At 36.7% G+C, this 23855-nt stretch overlaps 1 protein-coding gene across 1 annotated transcript in view; it reads right to left on the minus strand.

Moving 5' to 3' along the window:
* Positions 1-5930: 5930 nt before the first annotated feature.
* DPY19L3 (dpy-19-like 3 (C. elegans)) overlaps positions 5931-23855 on the minus strand; it is a 75668-nt gene continuing 57743 nt past the window's right edge. Inside the window, exons 16-19 of the mRNA XM_008572745.1 lie at positions 21071-21153; positions 13192-13324; positions 9913-10071; positions 5931-8708 (exon numbers count right to left, since the gene is read on the minus strand). Of these exons, the coding sequence (XP_008570967.1) occupies positions 8547-8708; positions 9913-10071; positions 13192-13324; positions 21071-21153 (537 nt within the window). The 3' untranslated portion in view covers positions 5931-8546. The remainder of the gene's footprint in view (positions 8709-9912; positions 10072-13191; positions 13325-21070; positions 21154-23855) is intronic.

Raw genomic sequence — 23855 nt, forward strand, 5'->3', positions numbered from 1 at the left:
CCCTGCCCATGACTGTTTCTATTTCAATTGTTTCAGTCTTGTTTTTTAGTAATTATTCCCAGTGACTTGTGATTAATTGCTAGACAGTGTGTATAAAAACTGTAGAGATAATTTGAGGCCATGGATAAGGTTATCATCCTTCACAGCAGATTTACATTTGCTTCTGGCAGGCAATTTTGATAGTAGCCTCTTCTCCCAGGATAAAGTATAGACTCTTTAGAGACTCAACTGATTGGCTGGGAGATTCACTATGGTCACTCAGCCCTAATCCCAATATCCCCTCAGAATTGTATAACCCCTGAAATCTCTGTTCAGCTCTCTGCCACCTACCAGATGCTCTCTGCTAAGCCATAAGTATTAGTCTGTTTCTGTTGCTTATAACAAAATACCTGAAATGGAAATGTATAAAGAAATAAAATTTATTTACTACAGTTTCAGAGGCTGGGAAGTCCAAAGTCCCAGAAACACATCTGGTGTGGGCCTTGTTCTTGGTGGTGGTGGCTCTACAGCAACACAGGGTATCACATGGCAAGAATGGCTGAGCCAAGAGAGAATGAGCTAACCTTCTCACTGCTTTCCTTATAAAGATATCAGAACCATGCCATGACAACCCATTAAACCATCAACCCATTACACAATGAATGGATCAATCTATTCACGGGTAGGGTCATTGCACTCTAATCACCTCTTAAAGGCCCTACCTTTTAATTACCATAATAGGATCCCACCCTGAACACTGCTACAGTGGGGACTAATATATGAACCTTTGGGGGACATAATTCAACCCATAGCACCATATCTGGTTAGGAATTGGCCAAGGATCCAATGGGAAATTCTCAGGTTTTCTTTGTTGCAACTTCTTTCTCCCTTGTGCTCTGTCCCTCCAACCACCGCCAAATCCCAGCCACCTTAGCAGCCATAAACTCCAATCTGTTCCCTCCAGTAATCCTGCAATACTATGTTTGGGCTCCATTTTCATGTGCCAGTTTGGAAAAGACTCTAAGAATGAAAGCAGGGTGAAAATAGAATTCACTTTATGCTTCTCTTCTATCGAAGTTTATAGCTCTGTGTTAGCTGCTGTCAAAAACTCAGTTATATCCAGACCCTATTCTTTTAAACTATCTATGATAGGAAGATTCCCATTCCCTGATGAACATGCCCTGTATAATTTCTTCCCCTTGAGTGTGGGTGAGACCTGTGAATGTGTGGATGTCACTCCTGAAATTAGGTTATGCTATACGGCAAAGGTGAAAAAATTCTGCTGATGTAATTCAGGTCACAAATAAGTTGATTTTGAGTTAATAAAAATGGGGGTCATATTTTGTGGGTCTGACCTAATCAGGTGAAATGTCTTAAAAGAGGAACTGGACTTTTCCTGAAGAGAGAGATGCTTACTGCTGAACTTGAAGAGGCAAACATCCATCTTGTGAGTTGCCTATGAAGGGGGGTGGCCTTTAGGAGCAAATGATCTCAGTTCTACAAGCATAAGTAATTGAATTCTGCTACCAACTTGTATGAGCTTGGAAAAAGTCTACAAGCTCCAGATGAGAAAGCAGCCTAGCTGACATCTTAACTGCAGCCTTGTGAGACACAAAAGAGGAGCTTCTTTTAAAGTTGCCTGTGTACGCTTCTTATTCAAATGTCCTTTGCAACCTTTGAACTTCTTTCCAGATCTATGGTTTTTGTCTATTCAAGTTTTCAACTTCTTTTGGGGGTCACTTTGATAATTTCTATTTTGTTAGGAAATCACCCATTTCCTGTACATTTTCAATTTGTTTTTGCCACAAAATTGCATACATTATACTCATACAATTTTTTTTCCCCATTCCTGATTCTGGGATTACATCTTCTTTCATATTCCTAATATTGTACATTTTTGCTCTGTTTTTCTTAATCAGGTTTAACAGGTGTTCATTAGTATTTTATAAAGAACTGGAATTTGGGTTTATTTATCCTATTATTTCTATAAATGATTAATTTCATCTTTTATCTTCTAAATTTTACCTTCCTAATTTCCTGGTTTATTTTTTGGTTCAAATTTCTCTCTTTTCATTATGGAAAATTCCGAACTAGTTTAAACTATATCATTCATGGCCAATCTTATTTCATCTAGATTACCCACAAAATTAGTTTGACATAAATTGTGGACATATAGTTTTGTCTGTAAATAGATGAGGACTTTCAAAAAACCAAAATGTCCATATCACACTTAAAAAAAAAACATATATATATATATATATATATAGAGAGAGAGAGAGAGAGAGAGAGAGAGAGAGAGAGAGAGAGAGAGAGAGAGAGAAGTTCTTTAACATTACCAGTGTTCTGGTGGTTATACTACAGTAGAATTGGGGGACAAGGACAGAGGCAAATTTAAGCTGCCATCCTCCCAGAATCTCCTGTTGTAAGGGCATGGTTTTCAAACTCTGACCATAATTCACAGTAAGAAATACATGTACAAACGGACTTCAAAAAGTTCATAAAAAATAAAATTTTAACAATAAAAAACGTAAACTTTATTTCTGAACATAAACTTCATCAAGTTCAAGACACTTTTGTAAACAATGATACCATGTAATCCATCCCTAAAGAGCTGAGGTTCCTGGGAATTTAACCAATGCAATGCAGTCCTTTTTACATTATTAAATGAAGAAAAACGAGTGCTGTTTAATTTCTTTTTAAGAAAACAAAAATAAGTCAGAAGGAGCCAAGTCAGGACTGGAAGGTAGATGCCTAATGATTTCCGATTGAAACTCTCACAAAATTGACCTTGTTTGATGAGAGGAATGAGCAGGAGCATTGTCATGGTGGAGAAGGACTCTCTGGTGAAACTTTCTTTGGTGCTTTTCTGCCAAAGCTTTGGCTAACTTTCTCTAAACACTCTAATAATAGACAGATGTTATTGTTCTTTGGCCTTCCAGAAAGTCAAAAAGCAAAATGACTTGAGCATTCCAAAAAACAGCTGCCAAGACCTTTGTTCTTGACCAGCCCACTTTTGCTTTGACTGGACACTTCCACCTCTTGGTGGAAGCGATATGGACACTGATATGGATACTCATGATATTGACATGGACACTCATGGCTTTGACTGTGCGCCCTGTCTTCAGAATCATAGTGGTAAAGCCATGTGTCATCTCCTGTTATAATTTTTCAAAGAAATGCTTCAGGATCTTGATCCCACTTGTTTAAAATTTCCATTGAAAGCTCTGCTCTTGTCTGCAGTTGATCTGGGAAAAAAAATTTTGGTATCCATCAAGCAGAAAGTTTGCTCAACTGTAATCTTTCAGAACTGTGTAAGCTGAACCAGTTGAGATGTCTATGGTGTTGGCTATTGTTTCTTCTGATAACTGTTGGTCCTTTTAAATTAGGGCACGAACAAGATGAATTTTTTCCTTGCCAACTGATGGGTATGGTCTGCTGCTGCAGGCTTCATCTTCAACACCATCTTATCCCTTCTTAAAATGAGTTATTTACTTGGAAACTGCTGAATTCTCCGGAGGCCTTGTCCCCATAAACATTTTGTGAAGCATCACTGATTTCACCATTCTTCCATCCAAGCTTCACTATCAATTTGATGTTTACTTCAATTTTAGCAGAATTTATCAGTTGCTCTGATAGGAGCTCTTTTCAAACTGTTGTCTTATCCTTCTTAGTGCCTCAAACTAGATCCTGTTCAGACACATTATAACAAGTTAGTACGAGTTTATTTTAGTGCAAAAAAAATTGAAATCCATGCAGTTTTTTCATAGCAAAAAAAAAAATTGAAATCCATGCATAGTTTTTCCATAAAAAGCATTTTCCACAACTTTCTGAAGAACCCTCACATAACTAAAACAAATATTCCACAAAGAATACTTATATTTACCATACGGATTATCTTGCTTCCTTGCATACTTTTATTCACTGTACATGCTGCCCTTCCTGTTCCTTTCTTCCCTCCCTCCCTTCTTTTCAAATGTTTGTTGCAACTCACTAGATTGACTATATAAGTATTACTATTACACTATAGTTCTATTATTTGCATTCTGAAAAACAATCCTATAAAGCAAGCTTCTAAATATTAAATTAACTGAAAAGGTTTATTAAATGAGTTTCAGATACCTTTTCTGAAAGGAGGAGCAGAGAAAAAGCATTTCATCTGCCCACTGCCTGGTGTCTCATGTCAAACCATTACATCTTCAGTTCACTGACATCCTGAATCTCTCACTTATTTATATTGTTTGTAACTAAGGTCTTATTTTGCTAGAGACCACTTGTCAGTACAGAATATTTGCAATCCCTACTGCCAGTTTCTTCTATTTGTCTTTCTGACTATTTCTACTTGGAATTTCAATTTCTGTTTGACATAATAGTCAAGCACATTTGTTATTTATACGATTTACCAAAACTGTGGATTACCATAATCCTAAATTACTAAAGATTGAGAATTTAAATCAAGATGTATAAACCGTTAAGGTCAAAATAAATAGCATTTATCTATTTGAGGATAAATTCTGCTGATAGCAGCCTTTTCTTTGTAATCTAAAATATAACCTTGAAATTCAAGTGAAACAAATAAGCAGCTATCAAATCAAAATCCATGTGAAAAAATAAACTTCTTCAATATTGACAAGTACAATTAAAACCTTTCCACACACATCTTTTAGTGATTTACTCTATTTAGCAAATATTTAATGCATTTCAATAAGCAGTTTCCTTGGATTTTGACCATCAAAGAAATGAAAGGCACTCATCTTGTGTAATTTAAAAGAGCTTTATTTAGTATATAATTTCCATACAATTCACTATGACAAATTATAAAAGCTCTTTGTAAGATTTTTACCCATAGGATGTTAAAAACAGAAAATCAGTTGCCACAAGAAAGTAAGCCACTCTCTCATCGTAAAAACTTTTTCCATGAATAGACAAACACTCTCTCTTAGGCCAAAATGTTGTCATGTATAAAGCATTTGGGAGTATATTAACCAAGATATATGATCTGAGAACATTTAAAAATCTTCCTATTAATTCCAAGCTTTGAATTAAATTTTAAAAATCAAATATTTCTAGGTTAATCCATATATAGATTTTGGTCAAAGATGAGTTAAAATTTTTACATCTTAGACAAAGTTAATGTGCAATCAGAATGAACATTTTTATTTTTAGTTATCTGTGAAATAGAGATGCAAACCAGATGAAATATGTACATATGCCCTTGCCACCTGGTAGCACCCACCCAACACACACATGTGCACACACACATATCGAGTTGGTCTCACAAAGGTCAGGAAAATCATCTATAAGAGGACAACAGATGGCCTAGATAACGCCTAATTATGCTCCTGGCTAATATACCTGAAATATATCCCTGTTCTTTGAAAGCCTGTAATAAAAGTGATTGGAACTTTTCAACTATAGTAGAATCTGTTAGCCATTGTGATCAGTATCAGTAGTTGGTCATTTAATCAAGTAAGTAGGTTAAAGTAGGGAATCATAAGTTAAAATGTGTAACTGTACATTTATTTGCTAAACTTCAGATGTAAAGCCAAGGTCTTTCCTTTGCAAAAGGGTCCAATGACTGTAGTTCTATTTCTTACATAAATCATACCAATAACATGGTTTGGGTACATTTTCATACCTTTCTATTGGTTTAGATTTTTTTAAAGGTGGAATGAATACTTAGATACATCTATGAAGCAATCTAAACTCAGAAATTTTCTTGATATTTGTTTCCCCCAATATTTTATAATTTTCTAACCACATCTATTTTATTTTATTTATTTATTTTAAAAGATGACCAGCAAGGGGATCTTAACCCTTGATTGATGTTGTCAGCAGCACGCTCTCCAAAGTGAGCTAACCGGCCACCCCTATATGGGGATCCAAACGTGTGGCCTTAGTGTTATCAGCACCCTACTCTCCCAAGTGAGCCACAGGCCAGCCCTCACGTCTGTTTTAAAAGCAACTTTTATTAGCAACTGAACTTTTATCTTACCAAAGCACTCCACTTAATTTTTGCAGAAATAACTCTTCCTTTTTATACCCATATTTCTTAGGTTTATGTAAATAGTTAATTGAGTTGTGTACTTAAAATAAGTAGAACTAGCATGGAGAAGTCTCATATGGGCATACAATTCAAGGGATGAAACAAGTGTTGAGAACACCGGAGAGTAGCCTCCCAGCTGTGCTGGGGCAGGCAGCTTACAAGAGAGATGCAGACTTTAGGGGTCTGGGGAGTCATATAAGTACAGTCAGTTAAGAGCACTTCTATTGTACTTAGAGGTTCTGCTGACTGCTAACTCAGAAGCTAAATCAAGTAGTTTTTCTACTGATAAAAAACAGCCATAACTGGAGGCAATTATCAAATATTAACACAGCCACACAAGTCTGTGTGGTGGGGCACTTAAGCCACAGGTCTCTTGCTTCCGCTTAGCAGAGAGCTGGAAACCAGAGCCAGAAGTCAGATGCTTTCCCTCCTTTTCTCCTGTGTACTCCAATGAGAAGACCATACAAGAGAATACGTGAGTGCTAAAAATATTTAATATGATTTGTTGAGAGATTTGGTCATCAGGAAATAAAAACTTCCTACTGTACACGGTCACAGTGTCTTGGAAAGAGTGTATGTATATATTCTGTCTTGTAAGATTTTTTTTTGGCACTTCATATTTTTCACTAAACACTGAACACTAGGTGTTTCAGCAACAATGGCACCCAAACTATGAAAAAAAAAAAATTACTGCATGCCATTGATGCAGTAATGATAAGCATAAAAACTTAAGTACATGTTTCCTGTATACTGAAACTCCAAATACCCAAAGGCTCAGATTAATACATACAGAAATACTAAAAATAAATTTAAACACATCTGAAAAGGTAACAAAGGATTTAAAAAACAAAACCACATAGTCTAACATTGTACCTTACATGTGCTTGGTTTCAATTAGAGTAAGGCACTCGCTGAAGGATGTACTGACCTGACCCATGCTGTCAGCTACAACAGGCATGCATCATTACCGGTTTAATTAAAGTTTTAGTACTGATTAAAATGTTTTATTATTATATTATCCTAAACTGCAGTGGTCTCCAATCTTATTAAGGGATACAGGAAAGACATAATTCAAGTTTCAGTTTTATAATTTAGTAACCCAGCTACTGTCAAGTTTTTATTTAAATAAGATGTGATAATATCTCAGAGTCCCTGTGTCCAATATAACAGTGTAAAAAATTTTTTGAATGCTATGTGATAAATAGTAACTGAATATAAATTCATTTGAACATGTGATGTGTCCATCTTGATGCCTATGGTAATTTACTTCAATACAACTCCAAGGAGAAACATTTAAATCATTTCCAACTAGCAAGAACAGGGGAGAAAGTTAATTTCATTAGCCATCTTGATTTAATTAAAATGCACAATATGCTTTTATCAGCAACTGTTATATGTCCCTATTATTAGAAATTAATTATAAAAGCAATTATCAAAAAATTTTGAGCAGGTACATATAATCCTCTTTGTTGTTTACAAATAATCATGATTTAGAGGCACTTGGTTACCTTTTAGTAAGGAAAAGAATAACACTACCAGGGCCCCTACAGTAAGATTGGAGACCACAAGTCAAACTTGGTATGAAAATGCTGTCTGCCAAAAATATTGTATTAGTGAACTAGTTAAGATACAACATTTAAAAAATATTCAGACTTTGCAAGGTTCTAGGCTGTAAAAAATACAAAGGATAAAAACACAAAAAGTTTACAAAATTTTGCAAACCCAGTAAATTGAAATGAGTAATAAAGCAGAACTATTTTACTTGTAGCAGAGGATAAACAGTGTCAGTAGGTTTTAAAATAATAACAGTGAACAGTAACAAATTCTACTTGGCTACATACATTTCTGCTACTTTAAGGATTTACAATATGGAACTTGTAACACTTTTCTGTGTCCAACAATAAAACACACACACACTTTTTCTCTCAATATATGATGCATACTACTGAAGTGCTACACATTCTATTTAAGACAGAATGCAACAAAATGTTGAATATACATACAAGAACCTGACATGATTTTTTGGTTAATGTTAAAAGCATGACTATTGGAAAACATAAGTTTAAGGTGAAACAGGACAATAAAAAGCTTTTTAAAAAGCCATCAATTGGTCTTCATTATTGAAATAATATTAAATAATCTAATTATGCATCCTCTCAATTCAATTCAACCACAGCTGTCTTAAGCCTGAAAATTAACAGGTTCTTATTTTCTGACATGATATGTGCTGTCCAAGCTATGAATAGAACACACATTGTTCTTTCCAATAACAAAACTAGGTCACTCTTAGGAAGCTATGAACGTTTAGGCTAAAGAACATTAGTGGAGAAGATAGAGACAAGACAAAAAGACAAACTTGTAGAAGATACTTTCAAAGATGGTAACACTTGTGTAAACATCTGTAGAGCTTACTCTTATCACAGCTTTAAGGTACAGGCTACCTACTTACATAAGAAATGTGATCTATCGTTTTGTTAGGAAACACTTTCACTGTATCAAAAATAGAGATTGGACAGAAATTTTGTTACTTGTTTCTGGTTAGCTTGTAAACATGGAATGTTTTGTTCTGAAATACTCTAGTGAAGTGTGCCATAAAGCCAGGCAGGTTTCTTTTTATCTCTTCACAGAAGCGAGGGTGGTCTGCAGGTTTCAAATCAGGATCATTCTCTCCTGGGCCATCCATCATCTAAAACCAAAACAAATCCAAATACAATTCTGGTGGGAAAAATATTTAGAAAGGACAATAGAAACAGGGATAGGTATTAGGTTTAAGAATGGTATGTTAGTAAAATAAAATTGTATTATTTCAATGTCAATGGCTACGTTGAGATCATCTGGTCCATCCCTCTCCACCTTCAGATGTATTAAGTGAGGCTGAGAAGTATAGTGACACACCAGGATCACCATTAACGGCAAAGCCAGAACTAGAACTCGATCTCCTTGTTCTTAGGAACATACTATTCTGTCTCTCTCACAAAAACAAAATACAGAGAACTACTATGACCAGAGAAAGTTCTCTAACTCATCAGATGGACTAGTTAGAAAAAATTACACACAAAGCAAAATTTAAATGCTTGTCTTTGGTCTGTTCCACCTCTGAATTCAAGATAGTTTGTGACTACTATTTTCCCTAGGCAAAAATCTTAACCTCAAATTCTGTACAGTCAGGTTTTTTTCTAGATTTAGGCGAGGTTTGTCATTCTGTTCCACTCATTTACAAATATTTATCAGCTTTGATACCAATAATGACAGCACATACCACACCATTAAAGGATGAAAATCTTTGTTTGCTCTATTTGAGACCTGGCATAGCTTCAAGAACATTTTCCTCAGAAGGAGAAAGGAGAAACAGTTTGTCGTTTTTCTGCTTTGGAGTGTAATGTTAGCGATAGGTCATTTTTGTGGACATATGCCAGTGGACAAAAGGACACCCAGGGAGAGAAAGCAGGTAGAGCAGTGAGAGTCTACCACCATGGCTAGGAGAGGGGGATGGGACCGCTCTCACAGCCACTCATGAACAAGCCAATATGATGCTCTGGAGCAGTGGTTTTAAAGATCGAGGTTTTGTTTTTAGCAGCAAAATCCTTAAAAAATAAATTTTATGCAGAACCCCATCCTACAAACCAACCAGAGGCAGAGTTGCTCTGTTTGATGAGAAATTGGGGACCTACAGCTCCCCTTTTATCCCTCCCCTTACCCAGCTGCTATGGCAGTCAGTGAAGTGCCAAGGTAGGGCGTTCTGCAGAATGCAAGAGAAAAGTGAACACTTGATTCATAATATAACTCAATTAGATAAAAAGTATAAAAAGACTTATGTTACTCAAGATTCAAATTGGAATCCCACCCCCTCCAGGAGATTCCCCATACGTGGCGAGAAGGGACATGCTCACGTGTCCATTGGCGATGTCCAGCAGGTCCCGAAGCCGGCAGCCCCGGTGGTGCCTTCGCTCATAGCAGATGCTGTCTTCCACGATTACATAGTCGGTGCCAAAGGACCTTAGGAGGGCATGCACTTCCTCTGGAGACCTCTTTGCATATATCTGATAAACCTTCAAAATGAGATTAAAATGGAATATAGAAAAATACCACTCAACCACCAGTGAGTTAATCGAGGAATATGATGTAACCTCCCATAATGGCTGAATCTAAGACCTAAACACCCAGGTCTCCCCCACCTGGCCCAGGCCACTGCTGTACTTACTCATCTGTAGTCTTGGGGTGTGTGTGGGAGATTTCCAAAAGAATATTGTAACTACTTACGCTTGGGAAGAGGGAATGTGAGGCATGCTGAAAACATATGGATTTAAACACCAAACACATTTGGATTTAGAATGTATTAAATTATGAATATATTCATCAGTAGATGCCAGTTCTAAGAATGCTTCACCAAGGTACATACACAGCTGAGTAGATAAGACACAGTCTCTATAAAAAGGGATGCTGTAGACTGGATGCCCTCCACCCTGAACCACACCGAGACTGAATCCCCACTGTAACTGTTGAGGGTGGGAAATTCTATTATGATAATTGAAAGGTGGGGGCCTTGAAGAGGTGATTAGATTGTAGGACCACGCCATATGAATGGCTTAATAATGGTGGTCAGGGGCATGGTTCTGAGGGTTTTCAAAAGGAGAATGCATGAGAAACTATCCTCTCTCTGCTCTGCCATTTTCTGCCATGTGAGACCCCTGAATTGCTATAAAGCCACCACTAAGAACAACTCTCACTGATGTATACACCCTGGACTTTGGATTTCTCAGCCTCTGAAACTGTAAGCAATAAATTTTGTTTTCTTTATAAATCGCCCAGTTCCTTGTATTTTGTTATAAGCAACAGAAATGGACTAATACAAGGGGACCTTCAGATTAAAACAGTTGTGATGTACCATCAGGGGTGATGGTACAGTTGGGGTGTACATGTACCAGTAGGGAGGAGATCCAGCTTCTGTTAATGGCAGGTGGGGAAAGGACCCTACTCTGATCCTAGGCTGGGGTGGCACTTGTTGCTTTCCTGCCGCTACACTGCATCTCACTTGATCAGGAGACCCTGACACTTATCTCTCCCTCTCATGCTTTCCTGGAACAAGAGGAACTTGTAGCACCCAGCGGCAGTTCAACAGAAAGCGCCCCCTTCACATTCATTACCAGCATCATACACCTTAAGTGAATATACACAGACTGTGAGTGTCCTATATTCTGGCACTTGGCAATGGGAAAAGAGAGAGAGAGAGAGGGGGAGAGAGAGAGAGAGAGAGTGTCTGTGTGTGTGTGTGTGTGTGTGTGTGTGTGTGTGTGTGTGTGTGTGTATGGATGAGTTGTCAACTGGAAAACATTTGTCATATCAAGATCTTAAAGCAAGAGTAAATCAAGAGTAAATATTACTGCTGTGGGTTAAATGTGTCCTTCAAAAGTTCACATATTGGAAACTTAATCCCCATTGTAACAGGGTTAAGAGTGTGGGAAATTCAATTACTGTATTTGAAAGGTGGGGTCTTTAAGAGGTGATTAGATTGTGGGTCATGAAGAGAGTTACTGCTTTCTCTGTTTCTAATGATAGGTTCTTTACTTAAGGGACTGGAAGTGAGGATGTAACTCAGTGTGTCCATACAGACGAATGAAATGACAGGGAGGTGAGCTGCTTCTACCATGAAAACTGTGAGGTCATCCTACAGTCCAGCACAAGCTCTCAGACTGAAGGCATTCCAAGGATTTGAAGATCATCACTGAAGAAGGGTACTAGGACTTTGATTAGGACATAATACTTGGTACCTAGACAGGGGCTGGATCTTGGAGAGGGCAGGGCACAGAAGGACTCCCTGTGCGGCTGCACAGTTGACATGTCTTTCCTGCTGCTCTCTAGTCTAAGCAGTATAGGCCACCTTGTGTCTGGTGAGTCAGGGACAAACCCACCCCCCCATCCTTTTAGATAATTTAGAACTATCTGGAACACTTGGACTAACTGAAAAATTCCCATTTGAGCAGGAATCTACCTTCAGATCATTCTCATAAAAAAACAGGGGACTCAGTAACATTCATTTGCTTTTTAGGATGGTTAAATCTCACCTTAAAACAAGACTCTTTTAACAACTTTTCAACTATCAACACTAAGGAATGACCAATATGAAACATTAAAAAGTTTGAAACCTTGTTGGTAAGGATTAAGGGAAACAGGTGCTTGACTGCATTGCTGACTGGAATGTAAACTGATATAACCTGTACAGAGGATAACTTGACAGTATCTATCTGTCTAAATTACAAATGCCCTTTGACATACCCTTTGACCCAGCAATTCCACATACATAAAATCTGATGTGCCAATATACATTGTACCTGTAAAGAGTGATGCATATATAAGGTTATTATTTATAGCACTGTTTATATAATTGTAAAGGACAGGGAAACAGCTTAAGCAGTTAAATAAAATATGCTATATCCACATAAAATATTATACAGCTTTAAGAATAACAAGCTGTTAATACACTAATATAGAATGATCTCCCAAATATATTAAGTGCCAAACAAAGCAAGATGTAGTACACTACTTCTTTTGTAAAAAAGGGGGAAAAGAATTTAATATAGCTGTATATTCTATACATATTTGTATTTGCATAAAATACCTATGGAAGGATACACAAGAAACTGGTAACATTATTTGCCTCCTGGGAGGAGAACCAGTAGCTGGAATACAGGGGTGGGAGGGAGACTATTCACTATATTCCCTTTTGAATGTTTTAAACATTGAACTATGTGGCTGTGTTATCTATTAAAGACAAACAAGCCCAGCATCAAAAACACCATCCACTAGAAATGGTCCATAAAATGGTCCACAAAAACATGACCAGTACGTCTTTACTCCTTCTCCTTCCCTTCTCAACTCAAAAGCTCTGAGGGGTTTGCTCCCAAATGCTCTCTTCTGTACATCTCCAGGCGTTTACCTTCTCAGTTACTCCTCTGAGAGGAATGTGTGGACTGAACAGCATGGCTAAACGGATGGAGTCAGGCTGAAGCACAGAACCAGAGATGCAAACCTTGTGCACTTAAGTTCTGACTTCCCCTCATAACCTACAAGCTGGAGGTGTGTGGCAATAAGCCTCACCTGTACCAAATATAGGGAAGCCCCACCCACGGCTGTTCTACAAGAAGCGAGAAAAGGTACAGATGGGTCCTCACCGCTTTGGTTCGCTCTCTTAGGCTGCTGTCTTCGTAGTGCGGGTGGTTGGTTAAAGTCCTTCCCGTGCATAGTTTGACTCCGGCCAGCAACTGCATGCTTCCAGCAAACACAGCCTTTATCGGAGTGTTAGAGCTAAAAGAGTTTAGAGTGTGAATTAACCTCACTGCTTAGATTTCCTCAAAGACAACAAAGAACACAAAATCACAGTCTCTCAGAATTATCCAGCTATGTCAGAAAGTAAGAGTCTGGAAAAAAACAGGATGTTGCTTGGGTTTTGACTACACTCAAACTATTTTATGTAAACTGTTCACATCTGTTTTTGGCTGTTCACTAGAACAGCTGGGAAACTTTTAACTTACTGTTTTGATGAGTTTACTTTTATAATGAATTGTCCTAGGAGACAGGTAGCTCCTCGGTCTAAGGCCTCGAGGTTAAAACCCATAATACTCTCTTGCTACTGTTCCAGAGGGGCAGATTCTAACAAAAAGAACTCAAAAGATTGCAACTGTTTTTTGTATTAAATTTAACGAAAAGGGCTGCTTAGAGTAAAACATAACAATTATAAAACTAGAAACTACAGGTGATCATGGGTAAATTCCAAGGGCTTTAGTTTAAAACAAGCAAAGAAGATCACAGATATTACTATAAATTAACTAATAAAAACAAACAAAAAACATGGAAAGAAGATGCTGAAATAGCAAATATCTTATTACTCAATATGGGGATGTAAAAAATTTCTGATGTGAAAATACAAGTATTTTATACATTCCTTTTCTTTAGTTCTTATTATGAAAAACTATATGCAGATTAAAGAATACAGGGTACCTTAATGTTAAATCATGATCTCACTTTCCTATTACTACAAACCTATAATTCTCTGCCTCCTAGTGGGGTGTAAGGGACAATGATGGATAACCAAGAAGACTCCCAGAATACAATGAAAGCATTCTCTACCCCCAGAAAAAAGAATCTTAGTAGCTGATTTAATTCCCTTCCATTTTTTTGAAAATTGGGAGTCACTTGCAAACCAATGAGGTATTATTCTATTGTGAACCTAGCAGCTCTTCCAGGGATTCTCCCCAACACAGAATTTCCTGTAGATGCCCACTAGGAATACTGCAATATGCACTGATCCTTTTCTGTTAAGAAAGAGGAGTCTATGCCTGCTGAACTGAGCTAAAATGATGGAGACAGTTTTGAGGAATCTATTTGAAATCATTAAAACTCAACATCCTCTGCAGAAAAAGTTATAGCAGGCTGTTCTCAATGTTTTTGGAAAGCAGGGCATGAAACTTGCTCTGGGGCTGAGGTTTCTAAGAGAAGCCTCATCATATCATATTCATATAGCCCATCAGAATGTTCTATTTATTCCAACTGAATGCTAAGACTACAGCATGAATGCCATCCAACAAAGGCCTCTGGATGTCTATGAGCAAGACGTCCTACAAGTCAAGTTGTGACATTTACGAATAATTTACTTTTGAAGATTCAAGATTTTCTTTCTAACAATGACACTCATATTCACTTGCATTCCAATAAGCTTTCATAAGTGAGGGAAAAAAGTAGATGAAATTACAATGAGAATACAAGGAACTGACATATAATCTGCATTCTCCCTTACCCATGCCAGGGTCTAGAATGAATTCCAACAGAAAAAAAGTTTTATGTGAGCTTGGCTATACTTGATAGTCATCATTCTGACAACCAGACCCAGGAACACAGAAACAAATAGATGTTTGCTTTGTCCCCTTATACTAACAATTTATAGGGAATCTTTGACATTTGCCCACATGGTCAGAGGAATAGGAGGGTTTAAATGAAAACATGTAAAGGTGCAGAGTTCCCCAGTAAAAGTTTTTACAGAAATTCAGTTTAATTCAATTAACACTTACTAAGCACTTATTCTGGGCCTTGTATACTGTGCTACCCTCATTTACGAGTATGGTGTACCAATAACTGCTAGAGAGAATATGAACAAATATTAAAGAGCCATCATTCTTCAGAACCAGTCTTCTTTCCTTTTATACCCTCTCAACCGGTTTAAGTCATTTCACTGCATTAAATGATGCAATAACATCACATATGAATGCTCCAAAGCGGCTATCTTTGGGTCCTCTGAACTAGATAGATTTAGAATGCAGAAAGAAGATGAGTCTGGCTTCCTCATCTGGCAGAGCATGAGGTAGAGGCAAGAGTTAATGGAGGCACACAATCTTGGTTTGTACAGTCTTGCTGCCTAAAGAATGCCAAGCTGGTCTTTCTACACAAAAGATAAATCCAGCAGCTGATCTTACAACATCCTTTCAAATCACAAGGCTGTCTAAGCATCACTCTTTTGAATTGAACAGGAATCAGCAGCAAAAAGATGCACAGAGCTGTTTATAGTGTGCATTTTATAATTACAGCAGAGATAGACAGACCTTGTTATCTACTTACAGCTAATGATCAAGGTTTCAGCCTGCTTTCTGGACTATAATCATAATGCCTCGATGAATTACAGAGTTCATAAAGGTTTAAATGTCAAAAGTCCTGAACTGCTTGCTGGGGAGTTATAAAGATATTTATTCAGAAAATATTACTGAGGGCTTACTATGTGCTGGGCTGGCAAACATGACATGATAACCAGTAAGCTTCTTGAAGACAGGTTAACAGAGTCAGACTCAGCTCCCATTACGGGTAAACATTTAAGAATAAACCAGTAATTAGTTTATCACATATTTACAAATGCTTAGTGTGGGCCTGTAGCTATGCTGGGAACTAAACACACCAGACTTTAAAGATACTCTTTCCTCAGAAAGCTCTAAGAGCCCTGAGTGACTCTTGCCCCCTAACCCCCAGCAGGCACAGCCCCAAGGCAGCAGCAGAGCCATCACCAAGCAGAGTAAGGTGATATGTCATATGACTGCTTAGAGGAACTGGGGAAGAACTGGAAAAAAGCCCGTTAAATTGTTAACATGTCTTAGTGTCTGACCTTATTAGCAAAAAGTCAGAAAGTTTAAAAGAAATGTAATCTGTTTAAACTGTTAGTGCAGCAATCCTCTGGATTGTTGAATACTATTTTACTGAGGCCTCTGGTTTATTTTAAAATAGTAAAGTACAAATACTCTAATACCTATACAATGAATCAGAAATAATATTGCTTTGAAAACTATTGACTTCCGAGGATAGCAGTGATGATGTTTATTCACTTTATTCTGTTTTGACCTGGTTTTGTATGCTAGCCCCATGGTAAATCTGGGGTATCTCACTGCTACTTTAAATATTTAACTTTACTCGTAAAGTAAATGCAGAAGTAAAAGCAACAAGCAAAGTGGAACAAAATGAAAAAAATCACATTTTCTAAACTTCAAAAAACTGTATTTTATATTCACTGTATTTTATATTTTCTGTGATAAACTTAGCAGGCAAAGGGAGAAGGGATTCTTCATCCTTAACTTAAAATATGCACTATGACAGATATAATGCTGGGCATTCTTCCTTCACGGACACTTTTGCCTGATAGTCTGTGGTCTGTATCTAAAATAGCTAATGTGCTTTTAACCACTGACTGACACTTCTCTATTACAGAAAAACAAAGCAAGTTTTACAAATGTTTGAACAAATGATGTATAAAATGAAAGGATAATTTGTTTTTATAGCTCTCTGCCAAGCTCCATAGCAGGCTGCCCAACCTGCCAACAATTTATTCTGTAAGAAATGTCACTAAATAATGACAGGGACTCACAGGTCAAACGGATTTACATTATATAATTTAAATGTCATTCCAGGGAGACCTGATGGCATTTTGAACAAATAATCTCATTTATTTTTGAAGCTCTAAGCTTCAACAAGTTAATTACTGTTGAACTAATGGGTAAACTGAGCATTATAAGATAATGTGTGAACATTTGCTTTATCTTCACTTCAAAAATTTATAGAATTATGCAAATACTACAAAATGATTCATTAAATATAAAAGAGGTTTATAGGAATTTAAAGTCTGAACTTAGCCTACATCATATTTAAAACATACAGTAATTCTTACTGCTTTGATTAAATGTGAAAGAAATCTGGTACACTTTTTCAGACCCATTGAGAAAATACTGCACATGCAGTCTTCATTACTGGAGACTATTTCCAGTGAACATCTCCTAAAGCCAAGGAGCTAAAATGTCATACTTCAAAATATTCAAATCTATGGGTCTGTCCATCTTAATTACACAATGTCATAGAAAAATTTCAGGAACCAAAAATCAAGCACTCAATGACACAAAGGAATGAGGAATGACCACAGACTGCTACTAAATTCGGCCTTGCTGAAGAAAATGTGCTTCCTAATCACCCAAAATCTGTAACAGTACCACCTGGTTTTTGCTGTAAGAGATACCAAAAGGCAAAAGAAAAAAAAAAAAAAAAGAAAGAAAACCAAAAAGATTTTTAACCTTTGTGTCTAGGAAACATTATCAGAGAAAAGGGGTAAACATGAACATATGCATTTAAATCTGCTTGAACACGGCATGTAGCAGCCCACATATAACGTGGAAAGCAGGCAGTCAGGTGAACACACACAGGCCAGGAGTGTGAAAGGCACAGGGTAAGCTCTCATAAGGAAGGCAGCTGAAGCTACCATATCTTGGGGGTCTGACTTCAACAAAATGCCCTTGTAGATTAAAATGTCTTTAATTAAAGTGTCAAAATGTCCTGATAAAAAAGAGAAATTTAATCCCTAAATGTTCTTTGTTTTACACTTAAACCTCCATTCCTTTAAGAAACTAAAGACAGAAACGTATAAAACAATTTCCTATTACTAAAAATTTTCCAAGTAATTTTCTATTACTAAAAATTAGAACTCTAAATATTTTTTTTCCACTAAACCTATTAAGCCTCTGAAAATCTTAAAATGGAGTTAAAAGTAAGAATATAGGAGAAAAAGAATTAAGAGAATCGTGCTGAGTTTCAACGTTTACTCTAATAATGAGGCAGTTGTAATGGATTGCTACCCAATGTTTACAGGTTTAACAGTGTCCTACACATACATAGTTGGTGCTCAATAAATAACTGTTGAATTGTTTTAATAAGTACATAGTTTCAGATGTGAAATAACTTCATATATTCAGGAGTTCAATGTTTTCACAGAAATCCAATCCCTTTGGTATGACCTCTCTCATATTAATAAGTGTTACCCTAAAGCAATATCCTTCATTCTTTCTTGAGGATGTCTTTAGCCTATAAAAGGTCATAGCCTGTCCCCTCAAAAAGAAAGGAAAGTAACTAACTCCTGCTGAGGTGATGGCACCTTTCAATTTACTTTCAAAGCAGAGAACCCCACAATGAATATTTGGGAAGTCCTAACTCCAAAAGGAAGCTCAGATTCCGTAGAGCACAACAGAGATGCCTAATGCAGGTGTGTGGTTTACCCCAGTATCAAGTACATGAAGCAGAGACTGAGAGATGGTGGATACGCCTCTTCTCAACACTTCACAGAAGAGTCGCCCTGTGCCAAAATTGAGTGTCACTTGAGATGTAAACCCTAGGGTTTGCACATGTCATTATTTCCCTAGTTCTGACTCATCCCGAGGGCAGTCATCCTGGAATTGAGGCTGTGCCCCATGTCCCAGTAGATGCTGTTGTGACTGCAATGATAAAGTACAGACATCTAAGTGTGTCCACTTCATCTGAGGCCAGCAGACAGGATAGAGAGAACTGAGGCATCCCTCACTGACAGTGATGAGTCCCTTTCAGAGGTCTGGTGCCTTCTTTCAGATGAATTCCATATATCCTCAGGCTACAAACTTTTCTCCAGCACAGCTCATACTTAATAATATCATGGACAATGTGTGACTAACACAAGTAGTAACATGGAAGGTGAGGTCATATTTTATGTTTCAAAACCAGAAGAAATCAGGACAGGTAAAAAGAATACTAAAGCACATTCACTTGTGTTTGGCATTGAAGCCTACACACCAGAGCTGATGTAAATGCTGATTTAAACAAACATACTTTTATGTCTAAATAGATCCTATTTTGGCGTACATTCATCATTACTTAAGCTTATTTTACAAACATGCCTAGCAGCTATTTTTACAAAAATGATATTTTAGATTTGAATTTTAGGGGATAACAGACAAGATTAGATCACAGTAGAACCAATTTTTTGGAACAATACAAATCCTTCAGTTGCTGAGAATTAAAAAAAAAAAAAAATCAATAGCATGTCTACAAAGGGAGAGGAGCTGTTAGTAAAAGGAGAATCTATAAGGAACAAAGACTATTTTGCCCAAATGAGAGGAATAATAGAGTAACATACTGTTTTCTTTATACCTGGAATAATCTCTCACCCATGATTTTTTTTTTTCAGAGCCAGAAATGTTACTTTAAATAATTTTCTGTGAAGGCATGAAAATAAAGACACTATAAATAAGTATATCCAGTCTGAGACAGCCAAAGATAACCTAGGGCTCTGCTAGAATAAATTTTTAATGACTCTATAATTAATTCCTGAAAGACTGGGGAGTGGAAGTGGGGATGCTTACAATGCTAATCCAGGCAGATCTGGAAGATCTACCATTTTCAGGATGTTACCAGAAAGTGAGTGTCCTACAGCATTAATTTCAATAGTATAATCTTAAAAATGGAAAGTATCAGCCTCACCTTCAGATGCACATGTCATACATTTTCAGTTGACTATATTAATGCAAAAGTAATTAGCTTTCTTTTATATGAATAACCCTCCTTTCCTATATACAATAAATACTGAAAGGTTATTCTGTAATTGTCTGCCTTGATTTAAAAATTAAATAAAGACAAAGTACTGCTTAGCACTCTCAGCACTAGAAATATGTGAAAAATTATACTCATTGCATCTAGTCAAACCCAGTCTGACATTGGGACCAAAGCCACATGTATATTTTAGACATAAATCTCTATAAAATCCATGTATTGTACTCAAGAGACCTAAGCTATCAAACATTTACTATCTCTTAACACACAAGCAGTGCTAAACTGTACTGGTTAGTAAACATTAGTCATGATCAAGTGCCAATATGGCTACTAAAATTCTAAGTGATGGAGAAAATACAGCCAATGCTTTCAGATATGCCACACAAGATTTGCAACATCTATTCACCTGTGAATAATCACCCAGCTGCTTTTTGGTTACAAAGTAGGGAAATACACTATTAAAGGGCATGGGAATGCTGCTCTGGGTAGAAAAGTTTATTTCTGCTGATGGAAGGTGTTTCATTCACAAAGCTTTGAAACACACGAATTTCATTCTGATTCTGAAAGCTGAGGCAAAACAACAAAGTGCAGGCAAAATAAGAACCAATACAGTGCTAAAGCATCACGATGTTCAAAAAAAAAAAAAAAAATCTCCAGTGTTTGTATTTTAAATTTTCTCTAGACCTAGACTTGGGCAATATGATTAGTTAAAAAATGAAATCTGAACCAAGGTATTATGATTCAAATTAACTGTAGTTTACACTGTATTTAAAAATAATTAACAAGAAATGAATATTTTCAAATGTCAGCATTAATAGAAAATTTGAATGGTATTCAAATGAAAATAAAGATAAAATTGGCAGAGAGTATAAAACTGTAAGTTTTAACACAGACGATAAATAAAATTTTATTTCCATTTCTGTCAGTGGTTTGAAGTTTATAACCCGATTCTGTTTCCCTCTACAAAAAGTTATTTTACTTTCTTCATGGGATATAGTTGGAGAGAATATTTCTTGAATGGAAAGAAGTTTTCCAAATAGAGTTTTTAAGAAAAATTTAATAAGAATGAATGTTTTTTCAGAATTAGATTCAGAAAAAAACAAATTAAAAAAACCTCAAAAAACAAAGGAGGTGTATAAGTGACTCTTAAAATGTTAAAGGTTAAAAAAATCCTCTTACTTAATCCAGTTCATCAGCTCCACTGTATCTGGATCATAGAATTCTCTCAACTCGGAGAGTTCATCCATCATTCCTGGCCAGAACTGAAATTAAAAACAAAACAAAACAAAAACAAAATCCGCCCCCATACTCTCAACTATCACTAAAATTAAATGAAAAAAAGGAGAAACTGCCTATAACTTGTAAACTAAATAAACATGGCAACTGGAATATAGAACCACTTCACCTCTGCAGTCAACCCTCCTCGCACAAGGGAACTTAAATCTGAGAAAAGTTTCCAAACTTATCTTGAGCTGAAGCTAATTAGGACTAGAGGTGTTGTCAAGTTTTAAAAATGAGCTTTTATCTTACTCTAATAAAAATGCTATTTTAGGTGGTGTTAATATCTAGTAAAACATTATTTTGATATGACCAGAATACCAACCACAAGAAAGCTCACTGAATATTCGAAAAATGTAATTAACTAACATTATGCAATCCCCTTAAAAAGTAGACTGTACCCTGTAGGAGACAGTGGCATTTTACATCTGCAAAAATGTTTTCGAATATAGAATCTCATTTCATCCTCATGATAACCATGAGAAAGGTGATGCAGCAGGCAGTGTCACCACTGAGATTTATTTTTCATTTTACAAGTATGGAAACTGTGGCTCAGGAGGTACCTGACTTGACCAGGTCACAAGTGTCAGAGCTATGACTTGGAACCTGGCTCCAAATCCAGCCCCCTTTTCATTGAATAATATTGAGATTCTATTCTTTGTATCAGAAATCTGGCCAAATGGTTAGACATATATTAATATATAATTACTGGTACAATGGGAGAAAGGAATATGTGAAAGTAGGACTCTGCACAAAAATCTGGTCCATTTGATTTTTGTATTTATACCACAGGTATACTTTTCTGTATTTATACTCTTGATTAACTTGAGTTACTAAAGGTTATGTAGATATAATGTAAAAATTACACTCTGAATCCACCTCTTATCTAATATAACTTAAGTCTGCTTAATTCAATGATTAATTAAATCTTGTTTTATCAAATGATGATTGACTATAAAGACTTGATCATCTACAGACATCCTAAGGTTAACTGCAGGATTCATTTTATATATTGGCATAGAAGACCAATGATAATGTATCTATGCTTCATTGATGTTGAGAATAATAACAATTTCATTTAAGAACCACTAAGTAGAACCAAAGTAGCACCTGATTGGTCTATTGCTGTGTTTTAGCCCTGCCACTTTCTTATCCTGTCATCTAATCTTTGGCCATTTTTTTTTTTTCCTTTTTGTCTTTCTTTACTGACCGGTAACGGGAACGCAACCCTCGGTGTCGCGCCCGTACCAGGGACCGGCAACGGGATCGCAACCCTCGGTGTTGCGCCCACACCGCGCTCAGCCAGTGAGCGGAACCGGTCTCCACATGGGATCCAAACCCTCGACGGGAGTGCCGCCGCGCTCCCAAGCGGTGCACTCTCCAGTGCGCCACCAGGCCGGCCCATCTTTGGCCATTTTTATAGCTCATTCACATCTTGTTTCCTGGGTGGGTATATCAGGAAAACTGCTGGTGATGGAAAATCAGTTGTCAGCACTTCTGGCTCTAGTTTTTGGAAGAGATGTAGTAAAAATTATAGATTAAATGATACATTTATAATATTTCAATGATCCATTTTTCTCTATTAATTTGATAGTCAATATAATATCATTTTTTTAATGAAATGCTCTAATTTTTTTAGTACAAAACATATTTGAAGTATGTGAACTCAATGGATCTGAGATATTTTTCTAGTTTGAAAGGTGCTGTTATTAATTCTGAAAATGGTGAAATCTAGTAACAGTCTTCTGGCAAACTCCTTAATGTGAAAGTAAGTGCTGAACTAACTTAATGCTGTTTTTATCAATCAGTGGATTATACAGAATTTTAGCAACCCAAATAAGTTAATCAAGACTAGAGTAATAATTTTATTTAAATTCTTGAATTCAGAGTGGAGACTAGTACATGCCTTTCCTTTTTAGTAGGATTATCTTAAAGATATAGCAAGATTGGTATTATGAACGAGAAATGTTGACGCACTCATTACAATTGCTATATAAAATTCAAATCTCTGGGCCGGCCCGGTGGCGCACTGCTACAGTGCGCCGCTTGGGAAGCGCGGTGGCGCTCCCGCCGAGGGTTTGGATCCCACATACAGACCGGCCGCTCACTGGCTGAGCGAGGTGCGGGAGCAACACCGAGGGTTGCGATCCCGTAGCCGGTCCCGGTCCGGTACGGGCGCGACACTGAGGGTTGCGATCCGTTGCCGGGCACGAAAAAAAGACAAAAAGGAAAAAAAAAAAAAATTCAAATCAGGCTTTGAAATATATAAATTCACATTATTTACAGATAAATCTGTAACAGCTGGAGTAGTTCGAACACAGATGCAGTTTCAGGTAACCCCTAATATACATAGCATGTTTATTTTATCTGTGATTTTATATTTTACAAGTTTTGAGAAGATGAAATATCTATTTTATACAATGACAAATGGATGCATTAGAATTTCTCCTGAAGTCTTATAGCAAGACAGACTAGGCCAATAATCTTTCCAAGAATTATTTAGAATAATTCTCTTACATAGGGAAAATCTACAAGGATATCCTGGAAATGATGGCTTTTTCAGTGCTATCACTGGCTCTTCTATAGCAGTGGTTCTCAAGAGGAGTGAGGGGAAGAATTTTACCTCTCCCACTCCATGGGATGTTTGGCAATGTCTGGAGACATTTTTTTTTTTTTTTTTTTTTTT

The sequence above is a fragment of the Galeopterus variegatus genome, unplaced genomic scaffold (assembly GCF_000696425.1).
Source record: "Galeopterus variegatus unplaced genomic scaffold, G_variegatus-3.0.2 Scaffold829, whole genome shotgun sequence".
In the NCBI taxonomy this organism is placed as follows: domain Eukaryota; kingdom Metazoa; phylum Chordata; class Mammalia; order Dermoptera; family Cynocephalidae; genus Galeopterus; species Galeopterus variegatus.